The 13,525-nt window shown below is 45.8% G+C and overlaps 1 protein-coding gene across 4 annotated transcripts in view; it reads right to left on the bottom strand.

Moving 5' to 3' along the window:
- Positions 1-13,525, bottom strand: part of SCAPER (S-phase cyclin A associated protein in the ER) — a 369,596-nt gene that overhangs the window by 300,220 nt on the left and 55,851 nt on the right. For 3 of the 4 annotated variants that reach the window (XM_077264248.1, XM_077264247.1, XM_077264250.1), the window contains exon 4: positions 10,819-11,004. The exons of the other annotated variant lie outside the window; for it this stretch is intronic. In XM_077264248.1, coding sequence (XP_077120363.1) covers positions 10,819-11,004 — 186 coding nt within the window. The remainder of the gene's footprint in view (positions 1-10,818; positions 11,005-13,525) is intronic. 4 annotated transcript variants of the gene reach the window in all.

The raw sequence follows: 13,525 nt of genomic DNA, 5'->3' as shown, positions 1-13,525 counted from the left end.
GCTGCTTCACACACTCGTTAGTGTGTACATATGATTTTTTGTATATACATATTACATGCATTTTTTGGGTCTTGTATCGACTTTCCTAGGTCACTACTGTATTCATGGATCAGTCACTGTCACTTTATTGTAAATGGTAATATTTTATGCTCATTGATTGTATCTTTAATAAAAATTGGTATTATTTTATACGATTGGCAACGTTTTTTGACTCTAAGTTCTCCTAGTAATGATACATTAGATGAGCCGGTTGTGGCGCTTTGCCTTGGCTCTTCCCAATTGCCCTGGTACAGATGCAATCGAGGTATTGGCAGTTGGGGTTGATGGCAGCTGTAATTTGTCAAAAATCACAGCTAGCATCAAGACCTGGGGTAAATAATTAAGAGGTGTCCATCAGACATCCCCATTATTAACCTGGCAATAAAAAAAATAAAAAAAACACACAGAAAACAACACTTTATTTGCATAAAGACTCCCCCTCACACTATCCTTTGTTCACCAGTTAATTGAAAAAATGTTAACACGAAGCTCCGACGTAATCCACATTCCGTGACTCTGGCTCCAGCGACTGTGAATTGCAGTAAAGTGACCTCTATTCCAAGGCGCCGAGTACAACTCTCATCACAGCCGCCAGGTCTCGCTACACTCAGCTAAACCTGGCAATGATATGAGTGCTGTTGTCAATAACTGGAGCCTGTGAATAGCAGTCACTTTTGCTATTCATAGTTGCCAGAGTCGAGGAAAGTGGATTGCGACTGTGCTTCGTGGGAACATTTTGGATAATAAATTGGTGAACGAGAGTGTGTCTACTGTTTCTATTTCTGTCTTTTTATGCTTTTCAGGTATCCTTTTCTGGACTACTTCGGATTTGGTGTATTACTTTGGAGCTGCATAGGGGTTTTTTTTTGTTTTTTTTTACATTTTTTTCAATAAATTGGTGATCGAAGAATAGTGCGAGGGAGTCTATATTCAAATGAAGTGGGGGTTTTTCTGTGTTTTTATTTCCGATTACCAAGTTAGTAATTGGGGTGTCTAGGGGTTGATGGCAGCTCTGAGTTTTGACAATAACAGCCTTCATCAACTCAACCACAACAACCATTACCCCTATTGCCACCACACCAGATCAATCAGGAAGAGCCGGACAAAACACCAGAAATGGCAGATCTCAAGTGACATGCCAATTCTGGGACAGCAGCGGGCTGGTAATAACCAGGGACCTTCCCAGCCTGATAATATGAGCCACCCAGCTGTCTGCTTTACCTTTGCAGGTTGTCAAATATGGGGGTCCACACGTTGTTTCTTTTTTAATTTATGAGGTTTGTTTAGATGGCTTTTTTTGGGTGTGTTTGCGAGGTGTAAACGTACTTACAACACACGTCTTTTTTTTTCTTTTTTTTTTTTTTTTAAGTGCTCTGGGTGTGACAGAGCACTTTTCGAGTCACTACCTCTCGAGGTGGTCTCCCTATCCAGCATAACTCTTTAGCTTGATTGATAGCTCATTGCCTGTGTAACTGAGAACTTTGCACATAAATTGACACACTGATTTCTCTGGGATGCAATAACAGATGATAGATATAAAGGTGTGAATGGGTTTAGCTTTCAAAGACCTGAAATGGTATGTACACTTATGGAAAACGCTGGTGGTCGCTTTCCTGTGGCGGCTTTGCTGTCATTCTTGCCGTGACTTTACTCTATACTGTTAAGTATAAAAGGAGAGGAGGCTTCTGTATGAGCATGTCACTCCTTTTAACCACTTCAGGGTTTTCAAACTCTGGAATGGTTAAAAGAATAGACATAAGACACAACATATGCACTTTGGCTACGGTTTTCAGGTGAATTCTGGATCGAATCTGCCAGGAAAAAATGCTGTGTGAACATACCCTATAAGAGGAAATTTCCTCAAAGCCTACAGAACTATACACAAGGGAAAACCCACAAAAAGCACACTGTTTTGCCCCTGAATTAGCATCTCCCAAACACCATCATGTATCTCAAGTGACAGCACTCGCTTATTTGAGCAAGAGCTACCTAAACATAACCCTCCTGTGTGCAATCATACACATTGAGGCTATGTGAGCATGTTGAGTATTTGCTTTGCAGAAATTTCTGCAAGGTTTCCACATCTCTTGGCAGGAAAAACGCTGCGGCAAAAACTGAAGTTTTTGTTGGGTTTTTGCATGCATTTTTGTACAGCAATGCAGGCTTTTTTGAGCTAAATCAAGATATTAAAAAAAAGTTTTGTGATGTAATTTCTTGGTTCAACACCACCTTTTTCATGCTGATGCAGTGGCATCAGGGTAATGGGATTAGGGCTTCGGGTCAGCAGTGGTCATTGATACCTAGCCCTAGGTTTAGTAATCAAAAGGTGTCAGCCAGACACCCTCATTACAAAACGTTGTCATCAGTCTATGTAGGAGCGTAAATTAAACGAGCGTACATGGGCTGTAACCAAACAGCAACTGTTAATTTTAAAGGGAAAAGAAAAAAAATGGAAAAAAAAAATTGCGTACGCTCCCGCATAATTTTAATAACCACCAGAGGGAAAGCAAATGGCTGAAGGCTGATGTTAATATTCTGGAAAGGAGCCAATAGCCATAAAGTTTCCCAGGCTATTAATGTCAGCTCTCAGCTGTTTGCTTAGCCTTTACTGGCTAGTTTACAGAGGGACGTAAGAAAAAAATTGACAAAGGGTCACTTTATAAAATCTAACCAGCAAAGGCTAGGCAGACAGCTGCAGGCTGATATTAATAGCCTAGGAAGGGGCCATGTATATTGGCCCCTCCCAGATTAAAAATATCAGCTCTCAGCCTCCTCAGAAAAGGAGCATCCATAAGATGCATCAAATCTGGCGCTTAGCCTCAGGCCGGCGTCACACTGGCGAGTTTTACGGACGTAAGAGCGCAGAAACTACGTCCGTAAAACTCGCATTACATACGGCACAATTATTCTCAATGGGGCTGCTCCTATTAGCCGTATATTACGGTTCAGTATTATACGGCTTTCTACGGCCGTACAAAATCGCAGCATGCTGCGTTTGTCAGCGTATTGCGCAAATAATACGCCAATGAAAGTCTATGGGGGCGAGAAAAATAGGGATTCCACACGGACCTGCAGTGTGACTTGCGAGAAATACGCAGCGGTGTTAGTGAAAAGTCGGGAATTCAATTGCCGGCTTTTTCCTTCTCCTTCACAAACCCGACATGATATGAGACATGGTTTACATACAGTAAACCATCTCATATCCCCATTTTTTTTGCATATTCCACACTACTAATGTTAGTAGTGTGTGTATGCAAAATTTGGGCGCTGTAGCTGCTAAAATAAAGGGTTAAATGGCGGAAAAAATTGGCGTGGGCTCCCGCGCAATTTTCTCCGCCAGAGTGGTAAAGCCAGTGACTGAGGGCAGATATTAATAGCCAGGAGAGGGTCCATGGTTATTGGCCCCCCCGTGGCTAAAAACATCTGCCCCCAGCCACCCCGGAAAAGGCACATCTGGAAGATGCACCAATTCTGGCACTTGGCCTCTCTCTTCCCACTCCCTGTAGCGGTGGGATATGGGGTAATGAAGGGTTAATGCCACCTTGCTATTGTAAGGTGACATTAAGCCAGATTAATAATGGAGAGGCGTCAATTATGTCACCTATCCATTATTAATCCAATTGTAGGAAAGGGTTAAAAAACACACACACACATGATTAAAAAGGATTTTAATGAAATAAACACAGCGGTTGTTGTAATAATTTATTGTTCTCGCAATCCATTTGCAGACCCTCGCTTGGAAAAATAATAAACGCACAAGATACATACCTTCTGGTGAACCGTCTCGTCCCACGAGGTAATCCATCTGAAGGGGTTAACTAATATTACAGGCAGGAGCCCTGCAAATGCAGCGGTGCTCCGTGCCTGTAATCCCCGGCGAATGAATGAAATGTAGGTCATTGACCTACATTTCCTTCAGTCGCGGTGATGCGCCCCCTGGTGGATGTCCTCATATGACCTGGAGTGTGGGAAAAAGTTCCCAGGCTGCAGTTCATGAGAACATCCAGCAGGGGCGCATCACCGCGACTCAATGTAAGTATAGATCACTGCTTTCCTTTCAGCACCCGGGGATTACAGGCACGAGCGAGTGGTTTATCGCAGCTCTGCCTGTAATATTAGTTAACCCCTTCAGATGGATTACTTCGTGGGACGTGATCTGACATCAGAAGGTATGTATATTGTGCGTTAATTATTTTGCCAAGTGAGGGCCTGCAAATGGATTGCGAGAACAATAAATTATTACAACAACCGCTGTGTTTATTTCATTAAAATCCTTTTTAATCGTGTGTGTGTGTTTTTTAACCCTTTCCTACAATTGGATTAATAATGGATAGGTGACATAATTGACGCCTCTCCATTATTAATCTGGCTTAATGTCACCTTACAATAGCAAGGTGGCATTAACCCTTCATTACCCCATATCCCACCGCTACAGGGAGTGGGAAGAGAGTGGCCAAGTGCCAGAATAGGCGCATCTTCCAGATGTGCCTTTTCTGGGGTGGCTGGGGGCAGATGTTTTTAGCCACGGGGGGGCCAATAACCATGGACCCTCTCCTGGCTATTAATATCTGCCCTCAGTCACTGGCTTTACCATTCTGGCGGAGAAAATTGCGCGGGAGCCCACGCCAATTTTTTCCGCGATTTAACCCTTTATTTTAGCAGCTACAGCGCTGAAATTTTGCACATACACACTACTAACATTAGTAGTGTGGAATATGCAAAAAAAAAGGGGATATGAGATGGTTTACTGTATGTAATCATGTCTCATATCCTGTCGGGTTTGTGCAGGAGAAATGAAAAGCTGGCAATTGAATTACCGGCTGTTCACAGATATCGCGCTGAATGAAATATAAATACAGAATATATATATATATATATATATATATATATGTGTCTCAATGACATATATATATATACATACTGTATATATGTTTTAATGAACATTTGAGCACATAAATCCATTAGATGTCGGTTTTGCAAGCCTGCGCGAAAATCTCGCAGTACGGATGCCATACGGATTACATACGGAGGATGCCATGCGCAAAATACGCTGACACACCCTGACTACGGATCACTATTTTGGGAACATCTCACCGTATTTCGGCCGTAGTACGGCCGTAAAATACGGACCGTATTGTCTTACGCCGAGTGTGACGCCGGCCTCACTCTTCCCACTTGCCCTGCAGTGGTGGCAAGTGGGGTTCATATTTGAGGTGTTGATGTCACCTTTGTATTGTCAGGAGACATCAAGTCCACAGGTTAGTAATAGAGAGGCATCTATAAGACACCTATCCATTAGTAACCCCATAATCACATTGCATAAACACACACACACACCCAGAATAAAGTCCTTTAATTGAAATAATGACAGACTCCTTTTATAATCTTAATTACACCATACTCACCGAACGCCTAATCCACCAAAGCCAACGTCTCTTGGCACAAAAATAAAATAAACCACAATATTCCTCACCTTTCAGCAAAGAAGATAATCCATAATGTCCCACGACGATCCTGATGACTTGGAGAGCAGTCACTGATGTGACTGATCTCAAAGACAGCCGGCGATACACTGACAGGAGGTAATCGTTTCTGCAGTGTATCACTGAGATGCCGTGAGAAAGTTCTCACACAACGGTGCCGAAAGTGACAGCACCGGAGCTGATCAGCTGATGAACTCCGGTGAACTCTCTCACGGCAGCTCAGTGATACATTGCAGGAGCGAGTACCTCCTGTCAGTATATCGCCGGCAGCCAGGTAGAGCGGTCACATGTACCGATGTGACTGTTCTACAAGCAAGATCGCCATGGGACACTCGGGATTATGTGGACTATGGCGGACAGGTGAGTATATGGTGTTTTATTATTTTACATTTTTTTCTAGGATATGAGAGCATCAGGGATTTGGTGGTGAATATGTATGTAATTATTTTACTTTTTTTTTTTGTTAACTGAGCACAGGCGCCGGCTGATTAGACTATGTCTCCCATCAGCGGCACCTGCTGTCACTGTAATCAGCTGTATCCGCTGCGGGTGACAGTCCTAGATGCGGGGTCATGCTGACATCTGACAGCATGACCCCGCAGCGTTCTGACCGACAGTCTGCGGTAGCGTTACCGCGGCTCACAGTCGCAGCTGCGGGGGTACGCTGACATCTGACAGCATGACCCCGCAGCGTTCTGACCGACAGTCTGCGGTAGCGTTACCGCGGCTCACAGTCGCAGCTGCGGGGGTACGCTGACATCTGACAGCATGACCCCGCAGCGTTCTGACCGGCGGTCGCGTTACCACTGATAAGAATCTCTGTGCCGGTGTTTTCCACGCTGTCACACAGATGACTCCTGAACAATCAATGTGCGTGCACCAGTCAGCCCCTGCACTGAAAATGTGCACGCAGCGGCTCCTGAACTTTGTCAGTGCAGAGGCTGCTGCGTATACATTGTCAGTGCACGGGATGCTGCATGTACATTGCCAGTGCACCGGATGCTGCACGTACATTGTCAGTACAGGGGCTACTGTGGGTACATTGTCAGTGCACGGGATGCTGCATTTACATTGTCAGTGCACGGGATGCTGCGTGTACATTGTCAGTGCAGGTGCTGCTGCGTGCACATTGATAGTTCAGGAGCCGCTGCATGTACATTGTCAGGGCATGGGCTGCTGCGTGTACACTGTCAGCGCAGGGGCTACTCCGTGTATACTATCAGCGCAGGGGCTACTCCGTGTACACTATCAGCGCAGGGGCTACTCCGTGTACACTATCAGCGCAGGGGCTACTCCGTGTACACTATCAGCGCAGGGGCTACTCCGTGTACACTATCAGCGCAGGGGCTACTCCGTGTACACTATCAGCGCAGGGGCTACTCCGTGTACACTATCAGCGCAGGGGCTACTCCGTGTACACTATCAGCGCAGGGGCTACTCCGTGTACACTATCAGCGCAGGGGCTACTCCGTGTACACTATCAGCGCAGGGGCTACTCCGTGTACACTATCAGCGCAGGGGCTACTCCGTGTACACTATCAGCGCAGGGGCTACTCCGTGTACACTATCAGCGCAGGGGCTACTCCGTGTACACTATCAGCGCAGGGGCTACTCCGTGTACATTGTCAGCGCAGGGGCTACTCCGTGTACATTGTCAGCGCAGGGGCTACTCCATGTACATTGCCATGTGCACATGGTCAGTGCAGGGGCTGGTGTGTGCACATGGTCAGTGCAGGGGCTGGTGTGTGCACATGGTCAGTGCAGGGGCTGGTGTGTGCACATGGTCAGTGCAGGGGCTGGTGTGTGCACATGGTCAGTGCAGGGGCTGGTGTGTGCACATTGTCAGTGCAGGGGCTGGTGTGTGCACATGGTCAGTGCAGGGGCTGGTGTGTGCACATGGTCAGTGCAGGGGCTGGTGTGTGCACATGGTCAGTGCAGGGGCTGGTGTGTGCACATGGTCAGTGCAGGGGCTGATGTGTGCACATGGTCAGTGCAGGGGCTGGTGTGTGCACATGGTCAGTGCAGGGGCTGATGTGTGTACATTGCCAGTGCACGGGATGCTGCGTGTACATTGTCAGTGCACGGGATGCTGCGTGTACATTGCCAGTGCACAGGATGCTGTGTGTACATGGTCAGTGCAGGGGCTGGTGTGTGTACATGGTCAGTGCAGGGGCTGCTGCGTGTACATGGTCAGTGCAGGGGCTGCTGCGTGTACATGGTCAGTGCAGGGGCTGGTGTGTGCACATTGATAATTCAGGAGCCACTGCGTGTACATTGTCAGTGCAGGGGTCGGTGCGTGTACATTGACAGTGCAGAGGCCAATGCAAACACACCTAGACCTTTCTGTTACAGCCACTCATTATGCAGATATACCCAAAGACTAGCGCAGGCACGGTTACTGCTCGGTTTGCAAGCACATCTCTGCAGAATAATTCTGCTGAGGTATAGTGTGCTATAGGCAAATGGGCGCTAACAATCAAGATATAGAAAGGGGCAAAGAGATGCCAATTCAGCGGGCACAAGTGAGATATATTAAAATGCACTGCCTCCTATCATGGTTGTCACCGACCTGCAATTAGTCCTAATTTGCGGTAGCATAGCCCCATCTGCTTGTAAATGAGAGATCATCTCCCATGCAGATACCTGACTGAAGGACTTGCTCTGTTCCCCTTATCAGGCTATCAGGCTTCATGCCCGGAGAGCGGTAACACAAGCCATGTTTTCCGAACAAGGGAATACAAACAGGACAAGCAGCAGCAGGGTCTCCGTCCGTCACTCAGGCGTATCTCTCTCCGGACATCTCGCCCCGCAGCTGGACAAAAGTGTCTCTCAGGACTCGGCCTCCCCCATCCCGGATCACCACAGCTAGATACCCAGATTAAGTTACCAATTAGTTTACCAATTGGCTGCAACGGATTCGATTGGTTTGTAATTAATTCTAGTCACTGGCGCGCCCGGCAGGATGGTTGGCGCCATCTCTTTGTCCTGATGACACTCTATACCAAGACGCCAGGACCCCAGGGCCCTGCACATCAATACAGCTCTCTTATTCACCTACAATGCTTCTCGCTGCGGATGAAACGCTGGTGCTGAAGCAGTGGAAACTGCTCTATCTATAGGATACACTAGAGCGGGGACCGGAGAGGAAGCAGACAAGGGTCCAAGTGTCTCCGAAGGTCAAACTGTATCTGTCAGACTGATACAAAGACGAGTAATAAAGATGCAATGAGACAAGGAGCAAAATGTCCTATGCTAACATTTACTGTAAGATAACAGTGATCCAATGTAAAATGTGCCCATAAGGTAACTAATCAGTGAAATCAGATATATTAGAAGACGAGGCCACTTTCAGATCTTCCACACACAAACCGCGAAAAGGAATCCTGAAAATATGTATTACTACAGTGGCCGGCACAAAATAGGACATTTCACAGCACGAATGACAAATTAAAAAAGGATTCAGGTAAGTGATACCGCCAAGATGCTGTCTAGCCAGGGAATAGGGAGACGGGGCACCCGAACTACAACAGTGCCACCTACAGACGAGCAGAGGAATCACGTACTGGGCATACAGTCTGACTGCCATAACCCCGCACACTGGTGATACGCTGACTGACAGGTTTCTCTCCGATGTACGAACCCTGCCAACAGTCCAAAATACCCGGACTGCTTCATGGATGAACGGGATGTGAGATTATCTGAAAATGAGCAAATAGAGGGTTAAATGTTATGCCCTAATTAATGTTTAGATGATGCTTTTGTGTTCACATCACACAGTGGCCATCATTTATAAAAGAAACCCCACCACTATGCCTGTATGTGGGGGCCACCAGGGCCCCTTCTGTTTTACAGGAAGAATAATTCTGTATGCCGCGCTGATCCGGTCGTCAGAGGTTAAGGAAACTAGGAGCTTGCTCTTTATCCAGTTTATTAAGGAAGCACGGGGTTAAAGCGGATAAAGTCCACTGGGTAAAGATTTAGGCCCCACTCAATGTCATGGAGGTTCATATAAAGTGTAGCCATACATAATAAAGATCGGCCGAGCTGCTAAAAATGTATATAGCTGTCATGTATGATGGCACACCTATGCCAGGCGGGAGGAATAGGAGTCAGCTAAAAGTCATTTGGAAAACACTGCACATGGGAAATATAGCTGATAACTAGAGACTGATGGAGAGATCTGGTAGCATGTTTCTCCATCAACAGGAATGCTGTGACGTCTGTGAGGAGCAGGTACACCAGTAATAATAAGTGCCCCAGCATCATGCCCCAATATATCTGTTAAAATAGAGATAGGGGGACAATCCCTTTAATCACAGCCAGAAAAAGGCCTTAGGGCCCCGTCACACATAGCGAGATCGCTAGCGAGATCGCTGCTGAGTCACTAGTTTTGTGATGCAACAGCGACCTCAGTAGCGATCTCGCTATGTGTGACACGTAGCAGCGACCAGGCCCCTGCTGTGAGATCGCTAGTCGTGTCAGAATGGCCTGGACCTTTTTTTGGTCGTTGAGGTCCCGCTGACATCGCTGAATCGGTGTGTGTGACACCGATTCAGCGATGTCTTCACTGGTAACCAGGGTAAACATCGGGTTACTAAGCGCAGGGCCGCGCTTAGTAACCCGATGTTTACCCTGGTTACCAAAAAAAACAAACAGTACATACTCGCCTTTCGGTGTCCGTCAGGTCCCTTGCCGTCTGCTTCCTGCTCTGACTGCCGGCCGGAAAGTGAGAGCACAGCACGGCAGTGACGTCACCGCTGCGCTCTGCTCTCACTGTACGGCGGCTCAGTCAGAGCAGGAAGCAGACGGCAAGGGACCTGACGGACACCGAAAGGCGAGTATGTACTGTTTGTTTTTTTTGGTAACCAGGGTAAACATCGGGTTACTACGCGCGGCCCTGCGCTTAGTAACCTGATGTTTACCCTGGTTACCCGGGTGCTGCAGGGGGACTTCGGCATAGTTGAAGACAGTTTCAACGATGCCGAAGTCGTTCCCCTGATCGTTGGTCGCTGGAGAGAGCTGTCTGTGTGACAGCTCCCCAGCGACCACACAGCGACTTACCAACGATCACGGCCAGGTCGTATCGCTGGTCGTGATCGTTGGTAAATCGCTATGTGAGACGGGGCCTTTAGCCAGTCCTGCAGATTGGTGACAAGTGTCGATTCCCAGAAGCCCCTTTAATGAAACCAACAAAGAATTACAGTCTCCATCTAAATATCTTTGAGAAGGTGAATCCAACCCGGGACCACAACCCTGCCTGCAGTTCTGTGAGGACACATTAAGAATTAGAGGTTACCTTGCACTCCACCACACTCTGGTCGGATTCACAAGTTACATAGATTTCATCCACAGCTCTCCGGAGGTTGTCAAAGAGAAATGCCCAGTATCGAGCCCGAAGATCCACTTTCCGAGGCAGCCTGGTCTTGCATGGATTTTTGTCATTTGCAGAGTTAATATTTAATTTGCAATGCAAGGAGATATTCTGTGAAATAAAGACACATCGTTGTGCAGTTGAGCAAATATGTATTTAATTTTAATCAGTTGTCTTTTACATTACTAGTCTTTCCTTTGTGTTCCTCTTTAGGGAAACTAAAACTAGAGCCCATAATAAACATTAACCGCCATTGAGTGCAACATAAATTTTGATATATACTGTATAACATTATATGTAAGTGACACACACTATATTATATTTGTGTGTGATATATATATATATATATATCACACACACACATATACACATATACATACATACATACATACATACATACACACACACACACACACACAGTGGGGAAAATAAGTGTTTGATACACTGCTGATTTTGCAAGCTTTCCCACCTACAAAGAATGGAGAGGTCTGTAATTTTTATAGTAGGTACACTTCAACTGTGAGAGACAGAATCTAAAAAACCAGAAAATCACATTGGTGGATTTTTAAACATGTAAATTGCATTTCATTGTATGAAATAAGTATTTGATCACCTACCAACCAGCAAGAATTCTGGCTCTCACAGTCCTGTTAGTTTTTCTTTAAGAAGCCCTCCTACTCTGCACTCATTACCTGTATTATTGCACCTGCTTGAACTTGTTACCTGTATAAAAGACTCCTGGCCACACACTCAATCACACTCCAACCCTCCACCATGGCCAAGACCAAAGAGCTGTCTAAGGACGCCAGGGACAAAACTGTAGACCTGCACAAGGCTAGGACGGGCTACAACAGGTAAGCAGATTGGTGAGAAGGCAACAACTGTTGGCCCAATTATTAGAAAATGGAAGAAACACTAGATGACTGTCAAATCTTCCTTGGTCTGAGTCTCATTGCAAGGACTCACCTTGTGGGGTAAGGAGGATTCTGAGAAAGGTCAGAAATCAGCCCAGAACTACACGGGAGGACCTGGACAATGACCTGAAGAGAGAGATGGGACCACAGTCTCAAACATTACTGTTAGAAACACACTAAGGGTAAGTTCACACAGGGCGTTTTTGCTGCGTTTTTTTATGCTAATTTTCAGCTGCTTTTTCCAGTACCAGCAAAGCCTATGAGATTTCAGAAATCTCATGCACACACATTGGTTTTTTGTGTGATCAGTATTTTGTGCTTTGCTGCGTTTTTTTGGACATAGAGCATGTCACTTCTTCCAGCGTTTTTGCGGCTTTTTTTACCCATTGACTTGAATGGGTGTTGAAAAAAACGCAGCAAAAACGCAGGTATCATTTGCTGCGTTTTTGCTGCTGAAAATCCAAGGACATTAGCATGGACAAAGAGAAAAAAAAAAACGCAACAAAAATGCACCTAAACCTGCGTTTTTTACGCAGCTTCTTTCCTGCTAAGAAGATCAGGCTTTGCTGCAGCAAAAAAAAGCAACAAAAATGCACTGTGTGAACTTACCCTAAGACGTCATGGATTAAAATCCTACAGGGCACACAAGGTCCCCCTGCTCACGCCAGCACATGTCCAGGCCCGTTTGAAGTTCACCCATCACCATCTGAATGATCCAGTGGAGGCATGGGAGAAGGTCATGTGGTCAGATGAGACCAAAAGAGAACTTTTTGGTACTAACTGCTCTAGCCATGTTTGGAGGAAGAAAAAGAATGAGTACCAGCTAAAGAACACAGTCGCAACCGTGAAGCATAGTGGGGGAAACATCATACTTTGGGAGTGCACTTCTGCAGAGGGGACAGGACCACTGCACCGTATTGAAGGGAGGATGGACGGGGTCATCTATTGTGAGATTTTAGCCAACAACCTCCTTCCTTCAGTAAGAGCATTGAAGATGGGTCGTGGTTGGGTCTTCCAGAAGGACAGTGATCCGAAACACACAGCCAGGGCAACTAAGGAATGGCTCCATAAGAAGGATTTCAAGGTCCTGGAGTGTCCGAGCCAGTCTCCATACATGAACCCAATAGAAAATCTTTGGAGGGAGCCGAAACTCAATGTTGCCCATCGACAGCCCCAAAACCTGAAAGATCTGGGGAAGATCTGTATGGAGGAGTAGGCCAAAATCCCTGCTGCAGTGTCTGCAAACTTGGTCAAGAACTACAGGAAACATCTGACCTCTGTAATTGTAAACAAAGGTTTCCGCACCAAATATTAAGTTCTGTTTTTCTATTGTATCAAATACTTATTTCATGCAATAAAATGCATGAGTACCTACGATAAAAATAACACACCTCTCCATTCTTTGTAGATGGGAAAACTTGCAAAATCGGCAGTGTAACAAATACTTATTTTTCCCACTGTATGTGACACATGCTGATACACACACACACGTATATTCATGTATGTAACAGGACATCTGGCTTGAACATTAACTTAGTGAAGTACTCCCATCTATATATTTTTGATTAAATGTTTGCATATGTGCATGTAATTTAGTGTAGGTGTATTACTATATTTAGTGTAGGTGTATTAATATACTCACCTACCGCTGCTCTGCTCCTCTTCTCAGTGACTCTCTGGCTCATGTTGATCTCTCTGTGACCCGGAAATGGCTTTTA

Source organism: Ranitomeya variabilis, chromosome 5 (genome assembly GCF_051348905.1).
Source record: "Ranitomeya variabilis isolate aRanVar5 chromosome 5, aRanVar5.hap1, whole genome shotgun sequence".
NCBI lineage: Eukaryota > Metazoa > Chordata > Amphibia > Anura > Dendrobatidae > Ranitomeya > Ranitomeya variabilis.
This window is presented reverse-complemented; position numbering and strand designations above follow the sequence as displayed.